The sequence below is a fragment of the Saccostrea cucullata genome, unplaced genomic scaffold (genome assembly GCF_032062105.1).
Source record: "Saccostrea cucullata isolate Sc308-1 unplaced genomic scaffold, CSIRO_AGI_Scuc_v1 ctg2457, whole genome shotgun sequence".
NCBI classification, from domain to species: domain Eukaryota; kingdom Metazoa; phylum Mollusca; class Bivalvia; order Ostreida; family Ostreidae; genus Saccostrea; species Saccostrea cuccullata.
The window spans coordinates 63,557-87,352 of record NW_026940281.1 but is presented as its reverse complement, the minus strand read 5'-3'; the positions used below and the strand labels follow the sequence as shown (position 1 = coordinate 87,352).

At 33.2% G+C, this 23,796-nt stretch overlaps 1 protein-coding gene across 1 annotated transcript in view; it reads right to left on the bottom strand.

The window, feature by feature from the left end:
* LOC134255062 (serine/threonine-protein phosphatase 2A 65 kDa regulatory subunit A alpha isoform-like) overlaps positions 1–23,796 on the bottom strand; it is a 98,409-nt gene that overhangs the window by 16,211 nt on the left and 58,402 nt on the right. Inside the window, exons 4-15 of the mRNA XM_062737584.1 lie at positions 11,609–11,750; positions 11,359–11,449; positions 10,929–11,076; positions 10,538–10,693; positions 10,154–10,268; positions 9,894–10,050; positions 5,826–5,925; positions 4,913–5,035; positions 4,423–4,483; positions 4,013–4,167; positions 3,326–3,468; positions 3,002–3,093 (exon numbers count right to left, since the gene is read on the bottom strand). Of these exons, the coding sequence (XP_062593568.1) occupies positions 3,002–3,093; positions 3,326–3,468; positions 4,013–4,167; positions 4,423–4,483; positions 4,913–5,035; positions 5,826–5,925; positions 9,894–10,050; positions 10,154–10,268; positions 10,538–10,693; positions 10,929–11,076; positions 11,359–11,449; positions 11,609–11,750 (1,483 nt within the window). The remainder of the gene's footprint in view (positions 1–3,001; positions 3,094–3,325; positions 3,469–4,012; positions 4,168–4,422; positions 4,484–4,912; positions 5,036–5,825; positions 5,926–9,893; positions 10,051–10,153; positions 10,269–10,537; positions 10,694–10,928; positions 11,077–11,358; positions 11,450–11,608; positions 11,751–23,796) is intronic.

The following is a 23,796-nucleotide window of genomic DNA, read 5'->3' as shown; positions in this document are numbered from 1 at the left end:
CTAAATGATTTTTGATATAACACAAATATTGTCTTTAAGTCTTTTCAAGATGAGAGCATACATGCCATCCTACACCATTCTGGAATGAAGCTTGCTCTAAATCAAAGAAATTGCGCAAATGTGGATATAAATGCAGCTTGGTGAACAAAATGAAGTAGATGAACATGCTTTGAGTAATGAACACGATCCATGTAGTGTTTTTTTTTTAGACAATGAATGAATGATTTCTGATTTCATGCATTCAATGTTATCTTAAAATAACATTCCAATCATTAAAGAAGCAATAGAAGTAAACATTACAACATCAATGGCTGTTGACACTTCTGTCAGGAAAGAAAGGATTCAGTGTTATACTGAGACTTTGTTTTGTGATGTTCATCTACATACCAGCGTTTGTGCGGGAGACTACAGTGAGTGGATGATTGATAAAACCAAGATCTATCGCAAGAGCTAGTACACAGACATGCAACAGACATAATTATAAGCATACAACAGAGAGGAAAGGCATCTGGTAAACTGCCGAGAACAGAGTTCAATCTGTGCCACCAAGAGCCCCATTCATTCTGTGCGGGCCCATCACTGACAAGCATTTCAACCAATAAACCAAAATTCAACAGCTTACAAAACTTGTCATTGTCATTAAGACTTTTCATTGGGTTTTTGCATAGTAAATTTATAGATTCTCTTGATTTTTTTTCTTTTCTTTATCAAACACATACAAATTTGCAACAGCTGTTTGGATGTACATGTATTTTAGGTTAAGTTGCACTGTGAAAGGACCAAAAGAGTAAATAAAATGATTACTTTTAAATGTATTTTATCATGTTTATTCCTTTTTTCACAGAAATAATCAGTTTAAGACCACAATTAACAAAATCTTGAAATGAATTTTGAAAATTGGAATTAATTGTAGGTCCATTTAACGAGGCCCGATCTAGTTGAAAATTACGAAAACGGAATGATAAAAAATTTTAATTCTTGTAGATATACTTGTATGTTTTATGCTTAGAAAAATTAAAATGAAATTTTGTTACATTGCCTTTATTGTAGTGAAATGGGGGCACTGTCAAGATATGGACCATTTGTCGTGTTTTTATACACAATTACATACTAAAACTCTTCAATAAACAAAGAAATTTACAAATCTAAAAAAAATACATGATGAAATTCTTTGTTTTTCACATATATCATGCAATTTTCATTCTTCTTATAAAAAATGAAAAGAAAATTGGAGGTAGCCTTTATTGCAGTGAAAAGGGGACATGTCAAAACACAAAATTTGGATTTATTCTATCCAACTACATATTTTATAGGTCGCAATGGGTTTACATAACACCAACAAACGATTGCAATTCTGTATAAGTTTCTAAAAAATAAATATATACCCCACCTTTGATATCCATTGAAACAAAATTGATTGTAGCTTTCAGTTGTTCAATTTTTCTGATTCTGCATTATATGTTTATATGCATGACATTCTGTGTTTTTTCATATAGTCATTTATATGTAAATAAATGGCATTTTCAATTCACAGAATCTTATTTTTGTTTCTTCGTATCAAACAGAGTTAAACTATTGTCAGTGGATTTACAAAAATAATTCTTACATTATAAAATAATTTTCTCGCCATGCTTTATTTTTCTCTTAACACGCGACGTTGTTTTACATGGAAAAAAGGGGTAGAGGGAGGAGGGGGGTTAAAGGCGACAAAATTGCGATTTTTACTAATATTATGTACGGTAATATATAGAAAAATAAAATATTTCGGGGGTTCAATTTAAATGATTTATAGACTTATTTTATTTTTTAAAACTGAAGATAATCCATGCATATTTAAGTCCGCAATAAAAAGAGTGTGTATAAACACTTCAACATGTTCAAAGAGAAAGACTAAACTCGTTTATTTTTAGTTGCAGTGTTTCCTTTTTTTTCTTAAATTCACAAATTGAAATAAAATTAATGAATCTGTACCAAAAAATTGATCCATCAAAATTAATTACGCTCCAAAGTTGTTTATCAATTTATACATTTTTTAAAGAAATGTAAATAATAGAAATGCCAGCTTTCAACTTGCACAGTCTATAGAGCTACCATGCAGGTAAGCAAGATCAACGAAACATTTTAGCGTAATTTGACGTCATTTTAATTGTGACGTTATTATGTTCAATTGTGACGGCAGTCAAGGGTATTGTGACGTGCCTGAGTCGACGCTGCGTTAAAACGTATGCGCAGATCAAGTAGATCGGGCCTCGTTAACATGTTAAAGTTTTAATTATTAACCATGTTACCATGATTAAAATAAACTTAGAATATGCCAAATTCAAGAAGTTTTATTAGTGTGAAGTCCAGCCTTTTTCCAGCAATCTATGCATATTTACATCAAGTTCATAACCTATAGACCTTAGAAAATAAGAAATCTGTAGTGAAGACTATAGCAGTGTAACAGTCTGACAGCCAGATAGACGATACAGCACTTACCCAATCTATGGCTTGATATGAACTACAGAGGGAGGGAAAAATAGCAAAATTAGAACCAAGCATGAAGTCCCCATCAAAATCAGTCACTGAACTGGTCAGCTTGATGACAGGATACATATCACAAATCAATTCTATTTCAGTTCTTAATATTTCGACTTTATAATCATGGCATGTAAATACATGTAATTTAAGAAATTGGGAAAAATTATTAATAATTGTTGATTTTTTAAATTGATTACAACTTTCAAAACAAAACAAGTTCACGTATTGATTTCACTTTAACCCCCACCCCTTTTCCTTTTCGTTCCCTTTTAAAGTGAAATCATGTGACAATAACTTCTTTCCTTGCATTGGACCAGTTCATTTAATACAAAATTTTGGATGATGAATGCCAGATGATATGAGTATGAATGTAGCAATGATAAATAAAAATCAATGCCTGCATAGCATAAGTAGGCCTATGGAGCTGAGATATTTAAATCAGTGATAAAATCGAGTGAAATTAAACAAAACAGACACTCACCATCAATGGCCTCCAATGCATAGTACTGCACATCTATATCTGGGTCCCCCTTCATCTTGTCCAAGACAGGCTTAATTTGTTGTTGAATTACACTACAGTACAAATAATGTCATTCTTTATAAAGCTCAATTCATAATGCCCCTGATCTTTATGGAAATCATTGGCTATTATTTATAATATGAAACAACACTTCTATCAGGTTAAATACAACCTAAATGTAACATAATTACTTTTGAGAAAGAAGTCATTTCCATGTACAAGCTTTGGCTATAGAAAGTAAACAGTTCACATACAGTGAATTACTGAAGAACTTGGTAAACTCACCTTTGATCAAACATTTTTCCAAGACGGAGTATTGTTTTGGCGACATTGAATCGAACATTTGGTACAGTGTCTCCAGCCATGCTAAGAATTGTGGGTAACATCAATTTCAGTGTGATCTCGGGTCCACATGCCTCGGACAGTAGCTGAAAATGAATCATGGTATATCATATCACAGTTGTACATGTATCACACCTATAAACTAACCCATGATTATTACATGCTTAAATTTAAATCTACTGTTTTATCTTCAAAATGAAATTGACACAAATTGAATTTCTTGTGAATTTCATTTTGCACTGTAAATCTAGCACAAAGCTGACCAGTAAAAATTTAAGGTGAAAGTTCAAGTGCCAGTGAAGAAAAATAACTATTTCTAGCCCTGCAGAAAGTTACCTAAATGGTGTGTTTGTGAAGGTAAATAAAGGTGACCTGCAATACTTGTATTGATTTCCCACAAACAGATGTCTAGAATTTCAGTAATTACAAATTTTCAATCTCAAGAATTAATTGGGACTTGTATTGCTTACACTGATATAGAATTCAAAGGTCATTAATGAAAGTAAATTTGGATACTGAGACACCTAAGGACTTGTATCAGTTAGACTGATACCGAATAAAACGGTGAGCTAACAAACCTTTAAGGTAATTCTGGGCATTTCTAGCCCCTGTACACCTGGTATTACTTACATTGATACAAAATAGACATGTGAGTCTATGTAAGTAATTCTGATCCCTAGACATTTGTAGGACTTTTGGGATAACTGTTTGTTGAGCCCAATCTACTCCAAACTTTTCAACCAACTTCTTCAGATTTACTGTGGCAGCATCACGAATAGCAAACACTGAAAAAGAACAGAACCATATTCAAGAATTAAACACTAACAGAAGAACCTACCATAGATTAGGATTCAATCCAAACCATAGAACAGGTGATTTTCTCCTTAGTTCTTGTGAGATATTGATGTAAGTCCACTGAGATATACGTTATTTAAACACTGTCAAACAACATCAATAATTAATACAGATGTGCAGACCTGACATCTTTACGACACAACATAAGTACTGCCTTAATGGCGATCTATAGGTGATAAACTTACCATGGTCTACCAGCCAAGTCATGCATAAGGAATTCAATTTCTCATCAAAGAAGTCTACTCCCTGGAAACACACAAGTACTCAATTGTAAGATAATATTACCATAAATCAAACAAACTGAATAAACTACAAGGTGTTCAATAAAGTAAATATATACAATATATGTAATGACTAAATTAATAGTTGTCCAAGTAATGGAAGTATATTTTAGTTAGCAACACCTTATTTTGGAAGTCAGCTATTCGGCATTCATAAGCTTGCAAGACACAATTTTCTTGAGCTATGCTTTTTGTCATCTACAGTCCTTTTATACAAAAATATGCCAGAGTGTGATTTCTATGAGCAGACAGACTCGCGTAATTATGCAAAAATAAACTTGAAAAAGTGATTTACAGTACTGAATAAATTATCACTTGTCCAGTAAAGTTAATTTGAACTGAATAAATTACAAGTTGTTTGTCCAGTAAAGTGATATAAATCAGAATAACTGACCAGTTGTCCAGCTAGAAGTGGCATGTACTCTATGATGGCGAGACGAACTCTCCACTTTGTATCCTCAGCCAGCTCAACAATGGCGGGAAGTAAACTCTGAGACAACTGTTTGATTCCAATAACCTGAACAGAAAGCATAAAATAATCAGTATACAACAGTGTACAAGTACAAAATAATCTACATACAACAGTGTACAAGTACAAAATAATCTATATACAACAGTGTACAAGTACAAAATAATCTACATACAACAGTGTACAAGTACAAAATACAAAATACAAGTCAAAATAATCTATACAACAGTGTACAAGTACAAAATAATCTACATACAACAGTGTACAAGTACAAAATAATCTATATACAACAGTGTACAAGTACAAAATAATCTATATACAACAGTGTACAAGTACAAAATAATCTATATACAACAGTGTACAAGTACAAAATAATCTACATACAACAGATTACAAGTACAAAATAATCTATATACAACAGTTTGCAAGACAGTTTACAAATGGAAAAATAATCTGTATACAAAGAGCAATGTACTGTATATGTGACCTAGATCTTCAAATGGCTCTAAGTCACAGAGAAAGATCACATGTGATTAGCTTAAGTAAAAAAAAATCTTTTTGTGATCATGCAAAAAAATTATATCTAAACTGACTCATTCTATGAGGAGTTTTTCTTGTAGTCTTTTTGGTATTTTGTTCATTTAAAATACTTCCTCAATGTCTATGTTTATCTAAAAGAACTCTAACTTACAATTTAAACATAAATAACTTCAGCATACCATCTGTTGAAATTTTTTTCTCAAAAATTACATATACTATTTTCTCAGGGTATAATTAATAAATCTTAATTCAAGAACTGTTGAAATGTAGTTTAAAAGTACAAAGGAGTAGAATTTACCTCATTGACGCAGTCTAAATTTGATATGATGTTCAAACGGACTTCAGGACATTCATCCTTCAGCTGAGTCAGGAACAGTGGCAACAAATGTTCAATGGTACTGAAACAAACAATGCATATACATGTATACAGAAAATAGTGGCAACAAGTGTTCAATGGTACTGAAACAAACAAATAATGTATATATATGTATACAGAAAATAATGGCAACAAGTGTTCAATGGTAATGAAACAAACGAATAATGTATATACATGTATACAGAAAATAATGGCAACAAGTGTTCAATGGTACTGAAACAAACAAATAATGTATATACATGTATACAGAAAATAGTGGCAACAAGTGTTCAATGGTACTAAAACAAGAGGCCCATGAGCCTTATAGGTCACCTGAGCATCATGCAACAACTTTCAAATGATTGAATTTGGTTTACGTTTTAAGCTAGATACTATGGCATTCACAATTTTGAAAGAGGCACCATTGCTAATCATAACTAACACTTAACAATTGTTTAGTTTGTTTACTTAATACCCATAAGCAGGGTAGGGGAACAAGAGTGTATGTCAACTAATCAGTAATATTTAGCAATAATCAGGAGTGCTCCTACCACACATGAACTCCTGACCCTAGGTCTAGACATTGCACAATTTTTGAAAAGGCACACTTGCTTATCAAAATTGCTTGATTAATACCAAGGAGCAGATTTCAAACAATTCATTTTCAGTATATAAGTAGAGCCCCCCCCCCCTCCCCCATTTTGGTATCCCTGACCCAGGGGCCTTGAAATTCACAAGTCTGGAAAAAGCCCATCATAACTATATAAATAGTTCATCTGCTTATTACCCAGGAGTAGAGAAAAAGATTTTAATAGATGTAATGTATTTTCACTATATAGTCATTATAAAGCCACACCCTAACACCAGAACCCCTGAATGGGGACATAAAATTCACAATTTTGGTAGAAACATTCTTGCTCATCATAACTATGTCCTTAATTAGTTTATTTAATACTCAGAAGCTGAAAAGAAGCTTTTCAAAGAATAAATGCATTTTCACTATATAATCAATAGAGCCCCGCCCTAACACCATAACCCTTGACCCTGGGGCCATGAATTTCACAATTTTGGTAAAGGCACTCTTGCTCATCATAACTATGTACTTAGTTAGTTTATTTAATAGCTAGGAGTAGAGAAGAAGATTTTCAAAGATTTAATGCATTTTCATTATATAATCAATAGAGCCCCGCCCTAACACCATAACCCCTGACCATGGGGCCATGAATTTCACAATTTATGTAGAGACGCTCTTACTCATTATAACTATGTACTTAGTTAGTTTATTTAATACTCAGGAACAGAGAAGAAGATTTTCAAAGAAATAATGCATTTTCACTACTATAATCAATAGAGTCACACCATAACCCCTGACCCTGGGGCCATAAAATTCACAATTTTGGTAGAGGCACTCTTGCTCATCATAACTATGAACTAAGTAAGTTTATTTAATACCCAGGAGCAGAGAAGAAGATTTTCAAAGAATTAATGCATTTTCACAATATAATCAATAGAGCCCCGCCCTAACACCAGAACCCCTGACCCTGGGGCCATGAATTTCACAATTTTGGTACAGGACTCAATGCTGATTACAATCAGACCAACAGTTTGACTGCTTGATGTCTGGGAGTAAAGAAGAAGATTTTTAAAGATTGCACTAATTTTAGTGGTTTTTGCCCCATCCCACAGGCCTCAGGGGGGCAGGGACCATTAAATTCACAATTTTTGTTCCCCTTCACCCATAGATGCTATATGCCAAATTTGGTTGAAATTGGTTCAGTGGTTTCAGAGAAGAAGCTGAAAATGTTCAAATGTTAACGCACGACGGACGACGACGGACGAAAACAGATAGCAATAGGTCACCTGAGTTTACTCAGGTGACCTAAAAATAAATGTATACATGTACACAGAAAACCGTGACAACAAACACATAAAAGTAGAGCAGTACTACTAGTCTACTACAAGTCAAAACTCAACACTGCTGGTTCTGCTATAGTTCATTGGTATTTCTATAAGGCTAACTAAAATTGAAATTCTGGTTCTCAGGCCCGCGCGCATCCATTTTGAGGTAGTTGCACTGCTAATTCTATTGTATTTTTGATAAAATAAAAAGTTGGTATTGCAGAGACCAATGCGGAAAAAAAAAGTTTTGTCCTCATTTTTTCGTAGTTTAGTATTCAAATATCACTTCCTGTAACCATTTTCAAAGAGATTTTGGCTACTTCGTTTGAAAATATATTCAAAGACATTGCCTATGATGTTCACACGCTGATAAGCAATGGATAAAGCAAACCTTTTGATCAAATATGAAAGGTATTTATCTGTGACTAAAAAAAAGAAATCTTTATTTTAAGGAAAATTCGAAAATTAAAATTAAAAAAATACCTCCCTCACCTACTGTATTGCCAATAAAATGATAAATAAAATGCCTCCCTCCCACATCTGTTTTGAAGAAAATTGGCCTGAGAACCAGAGAATTAAATTTAGATAGCCTAACAAAAGACATTTTAACTGTAACAGCTAGCGTTCCATCCCAGTCTCACTTAACTCCAATAAAGTGCCACGCCACAGCATGATACGCCCTTCAAAATATTACACAATTATCTTTAACAGTTTAGACTGCAAGAAAATCACTTCAACCTTGATTCTAAGATTTCCATGATTTTTCCATTTAAAAAAAAAAAATTTCTTTATCCATCCCCTGTGCTGTAGGCATAATTATAACAAATATTACATAACTGACAGATTTCTATTCTGTTTGTGTTAGACTTTGTCAAATGCCTGCCATCATAATAAACAATATCAAATTAGTCTTAACAACTTAATCTATGCCAAATTAATTTTGAAAAGAAAGGCTGGCCATCAAATGACATATGCTATAAACTGACCAGCAGTTCTTCTGTCTAATCCCCAAAGGATACAGATAAGGCAGCGCTTGATCAGATAGCCTTCATACATTGAACTCATTAACTAATCTTTGACTGGATGCTTGTCTACTCATTACTCCCTTTATATTAATGGATCTGCACTTTTTATCCTAAAACACTTTTAAAACATATAAAATGCGTACTCCATAATTTCTTTTTAGATTTAATGCCAGACAGGTTTTATATTTAATTCATATGGTCAAATAGGCATGCTGATTCAACCCCACTCCATAAAATTAGTTTTTAATTAATTAATATTATATAATATCAGATTATTAGTTTATTATGCAATATCAAATATGTTTTAATTACTTTTCATCAAATTCGTTTTAAAACTTAGCTAGCCAACAAGAGCTATTTTTAATCTAACAGCTAGGCTGGCTGTCCATTTGCCCAATACCCAAGGGATAACACCAATGCTCTACTAGTTACCTCCTCACACTAAACTCATTAATTTCTCTCTAATTTGACATGCAACTTTCTGCTATCAAAATTCTTCCTGACCAGTGCTTGATAATTATGCCCATGGGACAAACTGAATTCCTCTCATTAACACTGAAATTTGTTTAAGATTGCTGTAAAGTATATGATGAAAAAATAAGTTTTTACTTGATTGAATACTTTTAAATAAGGATACAACTCTACTTTTTACATTTTTAGGATTATGAAATTTAAAATTTAAAAAAACTTAGTTTTATAAAGAAATTCACTGAAATTAAAGGTCACAGTGACCTTGAAATAGGTCGTGACACACCTTCTACCTTAGATGTATACTTTTGCCAAGTTTGATAGCTCTAGGTCTAATAGTTTTCTAGTTATGAGCCGGACAGGATTTTTCCATATTTGGCCATAGCATCTTTATTAAAGGTCAGAGCGACCTACTTTTGGTGCGCGACACACCGTCTACCCAAGAAGTATCAGTTGACAAAGTTTGATAATCCTAGACCTAATAGTATTGAAGTTATGAGCCGGACACGAATGGACAGACGGACGGACGGATATGAAGCCTATAACATAATACGTCCCGTCTTAAGACGGGCGTATAAAAATCTACATTGAGTCTATATCAGAAAGAGCTAACACTCACTTGTCTTTCCCTAGGATTGGAGAGAGGCCCATTATAACGGAGGCCAGAGCTGACTTGACGTGTTGATTGGCGTCCGATACTAAGTCCTTGACACAGGGTAGAATGTTAGTCATTATAACACTCTCACGGATATCCGGCGATAAATTCTGACAGAAATCTACAAGATACATGTACATCATATAAACCTTTAGAACCCAGATTAACAACTTTGTAAGTTATACAATTAGTCACTGGTATTGTGCTATGAAGAGTCTGCTGACCTTTGACCTTGTGAGCGGCAGCAGCCCTGACCTCTGCTTCACAGTCCTTCAGTAAACTACAGAACGCTGGAACAAGGTCAGTCTTGGTGATCTCTGGACCCACTGCTTTTTGTATCTACAACACAGATATAAACATACTTTACTTTAATAATAAAGCTATGCTGTGTTTCAAATTTGGAATAAAATCTACCTCATACTGATAAACAATATCTCTGCCTCTCTAACTGTACGCCAGCTTTTTATGATGTCAGACAAAAACTGTAACTTTCACTGAGATATTTAAAAAAGATGGATTAAAAATATGGAAGTTATTTAGTAGTCTTTGATTGAGGTACTAGAAAAGATTCAGTAGTCATGGTAGTATCTATAGAGTGTGATATTGACCTCTGTGAACTTATCTGCGACCATATATCTGACTCTCCAGGATTTATCATCAGCCGCCTGCCTTAGGGTTGGCATCACGTACTGTTCTACGTCCTCTGGAGGCAGGAGGGACGCAATGCTGACACAGGCTTCCACATCCAATAGACGGACCGAGTCCTAAAAACAGAAATCTCACTTACTGACACTGTACAGAAACAGAATTAAAGTAAAGAAATATCAACAATATAAAAATGTTCATTTTAATTCTAAATGGTTATCATATTTATCAAAATACACTGTTAAATGAAAAAGTGCCTCCTGTTTAACACTGGTTACACCTCAAACAGTGGACTTTATTCGTAAATATTGTAACAATTTTTAGGCAAATATTTCATGTTCTAGAAATAAGTACCTGTTCATCCTGAGCTAGTGCAGTAAACAGAGGGATTAAGTCTGACTTTAGATACTCTATCTCCACAGCTTTGGCAAAATCTCCCAACTTTCCTGCAGCAGCTCGGCGGACCATAGGGGTGTCATCACCACCCAGATTTCTAAAGTGTCTGTAAAAGAATCACTGCAATAAAAACCAGTCTTGACTGGTAGAAGCTTACAAACCATCAAAAGGACAAGCACATTTGTACTGGTCAAATTCGAATTTTGTCGGGAGTGAAAAGAAGAGCATTTTTGCTAGAAAAAAAAGAACTAACTGTCTCAGCTCTGCTTTGATAAAATTAAGTCTCGACTCATAGAATCTTACAACCATCAAAAGGGCAAACACATTTGTACAGGTCAAATTTTTTAAGAATAAAAACAACAGCATTTTTGCTAGAAAAATAACTAACTGTCTCAGCTCTGCTTTGACTGATGAGGAAACTCTAGGATAACAAACAGCAAACAGACCGCAAGCTGAAGTTCTGGATGTGAACCAATCTCCTGAAAAACAGTTAGTAGAAAATTTTCTGATTGTATTCAGTCACCTCACTTCTCGCCATGCTTTCATGTAACATATATCTAAACAACAGCATCTTTTAAACTATTGAAAATTTCATTTATAATAATGTATTAATAGATATGGTATTTAAAGTATCTGACCTGCTGATAATCTCTTGACCAATGGCACAAAGTGATTTTCAAGGTCAGCTGGAGAATGCTGGGTAGCGATGTTCCTCAGAGATTCCACGGCTTTATCCCGCACGACAGTCTCCTCTACTGTAGCGAGGCTCTCCAAAGGGGGCTACAACAACAAACTTACTGATTTATATACTTCTCAGGGTCCAAAGGGGGCTACAATAATAAACTTAATGATTTATATACTTCTAAGGGTCCAAAGGGGGCTACAATAATAAACTTAATGATTTATATACTTCTGATGGTCCAAAGGGGGCTATAATAATAAACTTAATGATTTATATACTTCTAATGCCAGTAATGGTCCAAAGGGGGCTACAATAATAAACTTACTGATTTATACACTTCCATGGGGAGTACATTTAAATAACACTGTATAATTATCAACTACTCTCGTTAAGCAAGTTGGTCGAAATATATTTAAACTAAAAATTAATGAACTTTATACATTCAATCAATTTTAGCACTTTTAATTTTAATCCTTTTTAAAGTTTGTTCTTCAAAATAAATAAAAGTTTTTTTTTTTTTTTTTTTTTTTTTAATACATACTTATACAATACAAATATACATTTTCTGTAAATTTTTTATAAGAGAGAGAGAGAGAGAGAGAGAGAGAGAGCACTCGCGCTCACCGGCTTGTGGGGAACTCACACCTGACAAAGGACCTTTCTTATGGGGAAAGTTGAGAATTGTGGGGAAATCTCTCATTCCCCACAAATACGGTCATGGGGTTTTTTTGAATCTATGTCACCTACTGATAAAAATTTGTTAATTGCTTTTCGTTTTTCAAAAATTCCCCACAAGTAGGGATTGTTGACCACGGTATGATTTCTCTCTTCACCGTAAAGTGAGCATTTGAGGATGCTGGGAAATTTTCCATTCGGGACGCCGCGGTATTAAACTGGTTCCCCTCGCTCTCTCTCTGAATTTTCCCCACAAGAAATGTCCTATGTCAAGTGTGAGTTCCTCACAAGTCGGTAAACGCCGGTTTTTATTATGATATAATATTTATCAGCAAGGAGTGGGAACCAAGGAAGAGCAATGGCGATGAGGTGTGTTAGGTGACATTCAAAAATTTTGAAATGCTGTCCAGGGGGAAAAAAGCGGTAAGGGCTCGTGTTTTATAATTTTTTGTATGCACTGATCGAGAGAGGTCCAGGTGGGTGGGTCCGAGTCTTCCCGTTATTTAATGTATAAATTAAACCAATATTAAGCAAACGTGACCTTGGACCCTTAGCATATACATGTGAAAATGGTATGAAAAAATCAAAGATATTAAGCTTTTAAAAGTTTACGACAGCACCCCCCCCCTCCCACACACACACAGTAAATAGGTTTTTCAAATTTGAAAATGAGTAAAGATTTGTTTGTTGGTTTTTTTAATTGGGAAGAAATTTCTTGGTTTGAATTTTTTTGACTGGAATTGAAAATCCCTGGATCTGCACCTGTTTAGGCATGCTACTTTTAACAAATAAGGCACAATATTCCTTTTTTAGGCCACTTTTATGCTAATGGGGAATTGCTGTCTATTCGGTTATAAAAGAAACATAATGTTTCTTTTATATCCCTACTGTATTATACACTACAGGGATATTTACATGTACCCTTTGATTCCTGGGGCCGGGCCGTTAAGAGTAGGAAATGGCAATATTTGGTTGAAATTGGGAAAATGTCTTCATACCATACAAATAAAAAGGAAAACACAAGCAAAAGTCAACTATTTAATCTTTTTTATCTTTAATTGTATGAAACTGGCTTCAATCAACTTTACTGATATAAAATAAAAGCGGCTTTTGAAGTTCAGAAGCTTACAAATGGCAAAGTCGCAGAGTATCATAAAATATTTGTAAAATACGTTGTCATCTTTTTTACATTAAGTTCGTTACAAATGAAATTTGATAGTTAATTTGTTCCTGATGAGTAATTAATCGGTACTGATTGACCAGTTTATAGGAATAAGACTCTAGAGCGATTCAACCCAGTCTGAAAATTACCGTCCGTGGTAAACAGGAGTGACTGCCATGATGCTCATTAACTTATCAAATAACGATCCCGACTTTAATTTTAAAAACCTCGACCCCCCATTAAAACATTCGTACTATTCCGAATGACCTCTCAAATGGCTCGTACATTGCACATATGGAACATAACACCTGTTTTTTTTTATTATTTTATTTTAATAATTTACAACTTCATACTTTTTTCATATGGGGAATTTTTAGGTATAATTTTGGGAAAAACATGCACTTTTCAGCATTGGGAATGGGGCCAAATTTCGGCCCAAGAGAGACCCTAAAAAACTCTGAGTACTAGTATATAGGATTTCTTTTCTCGTGTACCCTCTATCTTATTGAATTGAAAAAAAGAAATTTTCACATCCTCTACATATTTACAGTCATTCAATGTGAAAGTACCATGCATGCTTAAAACTAAGCTACAAAAGACAGGAAAGACTGATGACACATTTTCTTACGGAAGGTTATTGATATTAAAAATTGAGACATTGAATACGTTCAGCACTTGCTAGTTCGTACAGGAAATTAATTGCTCAAATTTAATTTTATATTATTTCTTTCAAAGACATCATAGAAAAATTTTAATACCACTGCTTCTTGTACAGATGAAAATAAATTATTTGAAACATTAGAATTTAAAATAGTTCTTAAAATGGTTTTATAATGAATGCTCGTATTAGATTCCATACTTTTCCTATCATTTATCAACAGTGAAAATTAAAAAAAAAAGTCCTGAATTACGGCTGCATGTGAGTTTTAATTTCTCACAAGATGAAATTACTCCATTAAGTCGACAGATCGATAACTGGATGTTACTGAAAGGTCACTGAAAAGATCCTTTTTATCTTTCAGTTAACATTTAGTCCTCTAAATGGCAAACACAATTCAGTGGTCTTTCATTTATCTGTCAGTAGCATCTTTTATTTAATATTTATTGTTTGCAGCTTAGTATAAAGTTTTACGTTACGTCAGGATCTTTTCGTCATGACATGTGCATCCAGCGTAAACAATTCACATGATTGGTCAACTCAAAAAATCAACATTGACATGGAAATAGTCTGTTGCTCGAGCAACCAATCAGGGATAAGAAGAAAGTTCCAGTCGTAAAACTTGCGGTTAAGTGGCTTGTACAATTTACCTTGAGCGCAGCTGTCAAATAAATCGTGACGTAACGTGAAACTTTACACCTAACTGCAAACAATAATAACTGATTAATTTTTTTAACATAAGAAATTTTATTTCACATTTTTTTATTATACAAGCATTGAATTTATGGATTTCTAATTTAAAAAGAAATGAAAACAAAATAATTAAGGAAAAATCTTACACAAAACCAGAATCGAACCGTTCTTTTGGCTTGCAAGTATGGCTTATCCCTTGTGCTACGACATCCTCGTATACTCAGTATAACATTGAATCTAAATCAATCAATTTGTAGAAATCGAAATGGAACACTACCTGTACATATCTAGCAGCTGCGATGTAAACATTTTGTATGCGCGGATTTTGGGGACAGACTGATTAATTACACATCTCTTATCGGGATGATGACAATTTCTGCTACGGCACCTGTTCTTGTTTCAACTTTCAAAGACATGTTTTCATTATTAAGAACTTTGTAAATTTTCTATCTAGAAAATTAGTAAAATGATGATTAATTCTAGTCACCTAAAATAATTTTAAAACTACGTCTTTAAAGCAAAATATAAGAAGTTCCACAAAAGGAATAAATAGTATTATCTATTAATTCTGTCTTAATACGAAATATTTTCTGAAAAAATTAAAACCACTGTTAGTCTGTTACAACAGGCTTAAGCCTTTGAAAAAAAAAATAAGCATTTTGCACTTTGATTTTTTTCCCTAGAGAGCGTTGACATTGAGAAATTATTAATATTAACGCACTTAAATAAATGAAACAAAGGGGGTAACACATCGTTTTCTTTCTTTTCATTTCAGTGACATAGCATCAATTACGAAAGTGGGGTTCAGTCAGAGAAAATAAAATACTTTCCTGAAAAAAGTTGACAAGCAAAAAAAAAAAGGATTATTGCCCAAACTCGAAAATCGTAATTGGTGTGGGGGGGGGGGGGGTACAATTTTACCATGCCCTAGAATATAAAAAGCAAAAAAAGGGGGGGGGGGGGCAACCAGCCTTTCTTTGAACACTTTCAATACTAAAGTAGTATAATATTTATTAATAAGTTTGGAAACCCCCCCCCCCCCTTGCTGCTACGTGCCTGCATTTCTAGCTGTAATAAGTTCAGTAGATGTGGGGGGGGGATAAATGATCGACTTGAAGAAAAAGAGAGCAGCTATTATTTTTCCATATATAAAAGGAAAATTCTGGGTGCAGATATGCAGCTCGCTGGTCTGAAAAATCAGTATGGACGATCAGAGCTACAGCGCCATCCAATGAAACAAAGTGTATAAATTTATTATGCCAAGTTTTTTTTCAGTGTCCTTGTTCTGTAATGATATTTTGCTATTGTGAAGTAGTCAGATTTGAGATAACCAGGTTTGAATGGATAATATATTGCACTGCAGGGTATGAATGTTGAACCTCATATTTAAATTTCAGTGTCTTGAATATGATTTTTTTATGTAGTTAAAGGAGAGCATCCTCCAGAGACATCTTCAAAAGGTATATTTTGCTTTACTGAACTAATTAAGGTCTTCTGTCTTCAGCGGAAGACCTTATTGTTTTTCTTAGGTTTCTTTTCCACTATTTTTATTGTTTTTTTCTTACCGATTTCGTGCGCGCGATTTCTCGAGAACGGCTCGATCGATTTTCATGAAACTTTCAGGTCTGATAGAACATCAAAAAATCTAGAGATAATTTTTTTATTTTGATGACGTCACTTCCGGTTCGGAGTTTTCTGCGATTTAGTGATTTTTAGAGGGTCACTTTGTTCAGAAGTTTTCTCAGAAAGCACTTAACACAGAAGCTTGAAATTTTCAGTGATGATAGAGCAATTTTTGGAGAAGTGCACTAAGTATAGCACAACTACCGGACGTACGAAGCGCTGACGCTCGCTATGGCCCGAAAATAGTCCTATCAAGAATTTCAAAATTTTAAGCACCTTTTCAACGATAACCTTTCACCTAGAAATATTTTGTTAAAGCACGTAGAACAAAAAAGGTGTAGAATTTCAAGATCTTTTTAATGACATCTCGAAAAAAGGGCCAATGTTTTTTCCTTTATATCTCAAAAAGTATTGAGAAATTTTGATATGTCAAAGAAGCAAAGTTGTTTAAAATGTCAAGCTTAATCTATTAAAGTCGTCAAAATACGTCCGTCGTCGTCTCTTCCGGTCAAACCGGAAATAGTCGGAAAACGCCTATTTTTGCCCTTCTTGACAAGTTTTTTGGTAACATATGTCTCTGGGAGCATTAAAATTAATTTTCTGTCCGTCGTCGTCACTTCCGGTCTAACCGGAAGTAACAGAAAATTGCTTATTTTTGCAATTATTACCATGGATTAAGAGGATTCGAACCATTTTTGGACGTTATATCTCATTTTTGTTAAAAATTACACCTACTTCCGGTCAAACAGGACGGAAGACCAGCTCGTTGCTTTGCAACGAGCTCGGCTCTAGTTATGACTATACTGTTTTGTTTAAATGGCTTTTCTGCCACACCCTTTTTCAAGGAAAGATAATGTCTACTGTGAAAATCTAGTGAAATCTTATCAAGAACCACTGGAGCAATAAAATTGAAACTTTTACGAATCCTTTACGGGTTCAAATTTTGTCAAATCATGACTCCCTGGTTAGAGACTTAGAGTACATGGGGGTATTAATGCCAGTGGTCCAACGGCAGCATATTGACTCAGGATGCCTGGCCTGCGAGGATGAACTACTTGAGGATGTCATTTAGCAAATAACTGCTATTCTTGAAGAAAAATTAATAATTTTAATTGTAAAAAAAAATATTCCCCTTTCTGGCCCTTCCCTACCCGTACACCCTTGGTCATAATTCAAAAAAAAAATGAATCTTCACTTCATGCGGATGCTTACTTGTCAATATGACATAGATTTTCTGTTCTTGGGAATCTTCATTCAATTGAGGAGCACCAATAAAATAAAAACTTTCATAAACAGCAATAGTTATATATAAATGTAAACAAAAAGGATTCAGTTTGTTCACACCTCAAATGCATATATTTTACAGGTTTTTATTATTATTATTATTATTATTATTATTATTATTATTATTATTATTATTTATTATTATTATTATTATTATTATTATTATTATTATTATTATTATTATTATTATTATTATTATGTCTTAGAATGGCTAAAATGATTGTTTGAGAGACAAGAAAAAGTATGAAATTTTGTAATTTTTTCTAATGGCGTTTCAGTCAGACCACAAATATTGAATTAAATATGTCACAGATCCAAATTTAAGGGTTTGACTCGGTTCCCCTGGTATTTTGAGGACGTTGAAAAAGTATAATATTTCATGGCTTAATATTTTATTTAAATAAAATTCAAAAAAAAAAAAAAAATTGTTAATTCAAGTTCAAAATCCCATTCATGTACTTAATATTTTACCCTTCTGATTCAATTTTTAAAACCCTAAAAGAATATGTTGGATTTTGTAACAATACCAATAAATATTGATTCATATAGGAGTCGTAATAATATTTCCACTAATTTTTTCAAGATTTAAACTAAAATTATTTTACAGAAAAGGTGTAGTCCTGATGAGAACGCAAAATTTTATTGTGAGAGTGGCCTAGACCCGGAAGGGTTGGAAAGGAGATTAATTGATAAAAAAATCGGTAAGAAAATATCGATGTGAATATGAGCTATTAGAGAGCATTTGAGATACCAGTATGAAAAATTTATATGAGCATGCATAATCAGGTTGTGCTTTTGGAATAATTACTCTCTGTCCCATTTTTTGACCAATATATATATATGTAATGAAATTTGAGGAAATTCAGGGAAATGTCCTACCTCTGCACCCTCTTGTGGCCTCAATGTAAATTAGCTTAAGATCAAAATCATTGCTGGTTTTAAAACAAGCAATATTTTACATCAAGTTTCTACAATTTCAACAATGTTTTGATTTTAACATCAAATAAGGGGTCAAAATCAGCTGTTACCGTACCTTGTCCTTTACTCAAAAGCAACTGCTAGGTTGGTGTTAGTTAAAGGAGAAACTTTTTATTGCAAGGATTTGGTGTATTTACTACAAAAGCTTTCCAAAAGGGGAGCTTTCTCCTGGAATATGTTGGGGGTAGAACAGATCCAGTAAATGCAGCAAAAAAAGAAAAACGGAGGAGGGGCAGACATTGCTACATTTATTATTTCAAGTGGAATGGATTGAAATGGTTTGTAAAAATAATAATACAAATACAGTATATTGTAAATAAGAATGTTTATTTCACAATCCTTGAATAGGTATGTTTTTGTTTAACCTTACTATTTACTAAATGACAATTTCAGTATTGATGCAACAAACACACACAACAGACTAGGAAGGTATGTAAACGATGCTCCTAAACTTCACCAGATGAACAATTCAGCGATGAAAATAAAAGTATTTAACGACTACCCACGAATCTGTCTGTTTGCCTCAAGAGATCTAGAGCCGAACGAAGAGATACGCTACGATTACGGGGATTCTGCAGAAAATTTACGATGGAGGCATCAGGTTAAATATCTTTTATCCTAGGTTAACTTTTTCATGAAAATTATATAAAGACACGTTGAATTATATATTTTTAAAATTATTATTAATGATCAATTAATCAAAATTATTTGAACGTGAATAATATGAATCCGCATTTTAAATAATTATGAATTATATTTTCCTTTGAAGAAGTCTAAATTTGCATGCATGGTGTTCCATATGAAGCACTTCTTCATCTTGACATTTTCCAACTACATTTAGTTTTTTCCCCGATGTGTGGTCTATAATCCTGAGTAAAATCATATTTGAGAGGGTAGATATTTTTGAAAAATAGAACATAATGGTTGATAGTGTCTTTATTTCCATGCGTTTGAAACTTTTGAAGAGATGAAATTTAAGAAAATTTAAGAAAAATTAATTTTGGGTACAGTTATGCGCCTTAAAGGTTTGACAGTCACACTTTCGCCCCCCCCCCCCCCTAAAAAAAATCGACTCCAAATCTGCAAGGGAGTTCAAGTCTATATATCACTCTGATCCTCATAAAATTTAGATATACATTAATAATGTATATAACGGCATATTGGTAGAAATTCAGAGACATGTTGTATGAGGGCTAAATGGAATAACAGCTTGTCAGACACTGCTGTATTTAACCCTGCGTCAGTTTGAAAACAGTTTGGAAAAATATTGGGAACATCCCCTGGTCATCCGGCCTCTGCGCTGACCTCACGTACACAATAGCCCTGCACTGGATAAATCGCCAATTACAAGCAATTTTTTTTTACTGCAAGACAAGTAACAGCTTTTAAACTGGTGCCGATAAACGGTAGCATTCCCATTGCCAAAAAATTGCTTAACTTAATATTTAGGCCTAACCTAGGCTAACTCCGCTAGAGTACGAAAGAGTACTTTAGAGTACGCTAGAAAAAAATGAGTATTTAATTTAATTAGACTGTTTATTCATGTATATACAACTTGATTAAACAGTATTATAAAATAATATTGCTACATTCCCCACAAATATTTGTAATTTTAGCGATAGTTTGATAAGAAAGCAACATCATATTTCAATGCATTAAAGGTTATCAACACCCCGATCTCGTTTACTTTTTTTGTTTCAGACTTATCAACTTTAACTAAATTTTATTTATCAAAAAATAAATTAATTGTATTACCTAAAATTCAATATTTAGATCGGGATCGGGAATGGGCATAAAACGATAAACCATAACCTGAAATCAAAAATTGAAATAATTTCTAAAATAAGGAGTACATAGGCATTTTATTTAAGATATATGTTTATTATGTTAAAGTAATGTAGTAAAACATACAAAAGGCAGTTTAATTGCATTAGATTATAAATTTTACCAGGTACTCTAAAGTACTCTGTCGGACCATCGTACTAGCCTACTCTGTTTAGTAGGACCGGGCCTAACTTCCTCTTAAATCGGAAGTAGGTCTAGATTTCAGCGGCATTTTGGCGGGATCTGTGTGTGTTGGCAGAGAAATTACGCTACTGAGGTAGACAGTGATGGGAATCGGTAAGAATTTCATAATCGATGATTGGGTTCCTCTAACTTACTAATTATCGATTATAATCGGACATGTAAAAAGTATAACAATTTAAACAAGTAAATGGTAAGAATGGGTAAACGACGACTTTCTGTGGTGATCCAACTGGTCTTTTATTCATTTTATAGAACTAAAAGTACGCCCATGCCCAGAAATATGCTTTGTTATCCGGGTAGAAATGCAAGAGTTTGTTCATCTACACCATTACGTTACACAAATAAGTCAAAAACAATGCTGTGGATAGAAAATTATGTATATTTTTGACAAAAAGCATGACAGTGAGAGAAAAAGGGACATTAAGACACTTATTAATTGATTATTTTTTTAAATGCAGGGCTTAATTAACACTTTTTAGTAAAGAGTACAGGGAATATTTAAGGTCAGACGATACCTTCTCCAGAATATATGTTTCTTTATATATTATCTCATTAATGTGTCAATATTATACAAAATTTTAATTAGATTCTGGTTTCTAAACCGGTTACTAATTGTTTTTAAAAAATTGAAACATCTAAGTTAGTTAAAATGTTTCTTTTGGCTATTTTTAGTGAGTAAACTCTTACAGTAGTTGTAATAATTATATTGTTTTGAAATGATAATTCCTGGTTAAAGTTTAGAATTTATTCAAGTCCAAAAGTACAAAATCAAAATTCACATTTTTACACAAAAATTCCTAAAGTTCCTAACTTTAACCAGGAATTATCATTTTAACCAGTGAATTACAAAAAAAATCAGACACGTCTCAAACTTGACATCTCTCTCTCCATCCCACGGTATCGATGCTGGATTCTTCAAAGACAAAATATTAGTGTATAAATGTCGCCTGTTTTGAAGGGTAACAGTTGAAATTGACACCCCAAGGAAAACCACTTTCAATCGATGCATCAGCTAAAGCCATACAAAATTAATATATGAGCCTTTGTTACCCTCCAAAACAATCACCAATTATTTTATTATACTGAATGTCTTCTTGATTTAGGATGTCAAAAACAATAGTCGATCATCTTTACGTTTACTTTTAGAAAGCTTTCAAACTCCACGCTACTTCGAAAAGATTAACTGAGCTCTTTATTGTTTATTAGATACTCTAAGAGTCCTTTATCACCTAAAGTTTCATTATTTCTGCACTAGCAAGCATGTTTCGTCTGTCGTTTGTTGTTTTCAAGTAAACTACATCAGACACAAGCTGTGATTCATGTCAAGTTTATTCCGGTTCTTTCAAACATGCAGCTGACGTTCTGAGAATGAACCGTACACGCATAATATCCACGCATGTGACATTAACGTTGTGTTACCTGTTGTCACGTGTGTTGTTAAGGCTGAAGGTAATAGAACAGATTGTTAACCGGGTCCAAACCAATCAGATTTTAGTATTTTACATAAAAATATAATAAAAATAAAATTTTATGAAGGAATGTCTCAGGACCTATCAAATGTCCTTAAGTGTGAAAAGTAGAGGAAAAAACATAAAAAAAGGATAATTTTACTTTTGATAACCTAAAGAAGTGTCATCTTATAGATTGTTTACTATTTATTGCATTTAGACGAGACATATTGGTTTTACTAAAATTAAGTTAACATAAAATGAGCTTAATAGCATTTGTCACAATGTGCTTCCATACCTGTAACCATGCAGACAAAGATTGTCTTTTCTACTGTAAATTCGACAAACCTCTTTAAATGCAGTTGAAAATATGACAAGCATTAATTTCTGCACATTTGTAAGAAAAATTAAAATTCATTTGTTTTTTTTTATGCTTACAATCACTGGTTGCTGTGTTAAAATGTAACTTCCATTTTACAAAGTTTGTTATTTGATGATATCGAGGTTAAATACAAACTGAAAATATTGTGGAATTTTACTATAAAAGCTGAAATTACTTTTCCCCCAAACCTGATGATGAACTAACTTTCAGTTACCAAATATTTCTGTATGACCACTTTTCATCGTAAACTTCTCGGGCATCAATCTAATAACCATAACTTGCAGAAAAACTTGCTTTTCAAAAGTTGTTCATTTTAAAGTATTGGTTCCAATTGATATTTATAGTCAAAATAAAAATTTTCATTTTTGCAATGTAAATTTTAATTCCATTTGGGATATTATATCCCAGACGGGTTTTAATATCACTTTTGGCTGGGTGGTCCCAACCTGTTGATTATATTAATTTTTTGTTTTGTTTTACTTTTCCTTTAGGGACCTGCTGTAAATGGTAAGTAACTTATATGTTTTAAGTATAATCCTTAATCTTAAATGATCACTCAAGAAGAGAAAATTTCACAATTCACACTAGTAATTTTTGTGTCACCAGCGGAACAGAGCTGCACTAAAGGATCACTTTACCTGCAGGGATGGGCAATTAGCATCGCCTGACCCCCGGGCTACCAATTTTAAAGGTCTAGCTATCGTAAAACTAAACTGCGTTAGCCCTTCGGGCTAGTAAACCTAAAACGAAAGTAAACATATAATAACCCAGACTGAATTGAAGTACGAATTCCATTTTTTGTGTAAAATCATAATCTTTAATTCTTTTTATGTTGCTATCGTCAGTCATCTCAGTGACAATTATAGTCCATTAAAATTGGGAGAAGAACCTAACAATAACAAAACATTTTTTGTTCAGTGCTCCAAGTCGCACTTACTTTTAGGTCGCTATAAAATGGCGACCTAAAATTTTTTTGGTCGCCATTTCAGAATTTCCAGTCGCCATAAACAAATTTTTCACTTGCCATGATGAAAAAATGTAAATAATACAATTAAAACAATGAATTAACTTCCACATGTGTTGTTTTTATTAAAGATTATTAATTACTGTGACTAGAAATCTTTTGCTAGTTGAAGATATTTTTTAAACATTATATACAACCACCCTTTGTACGGTATACAGAAGAACACAAGTAATCTGATCCAAGAATTAA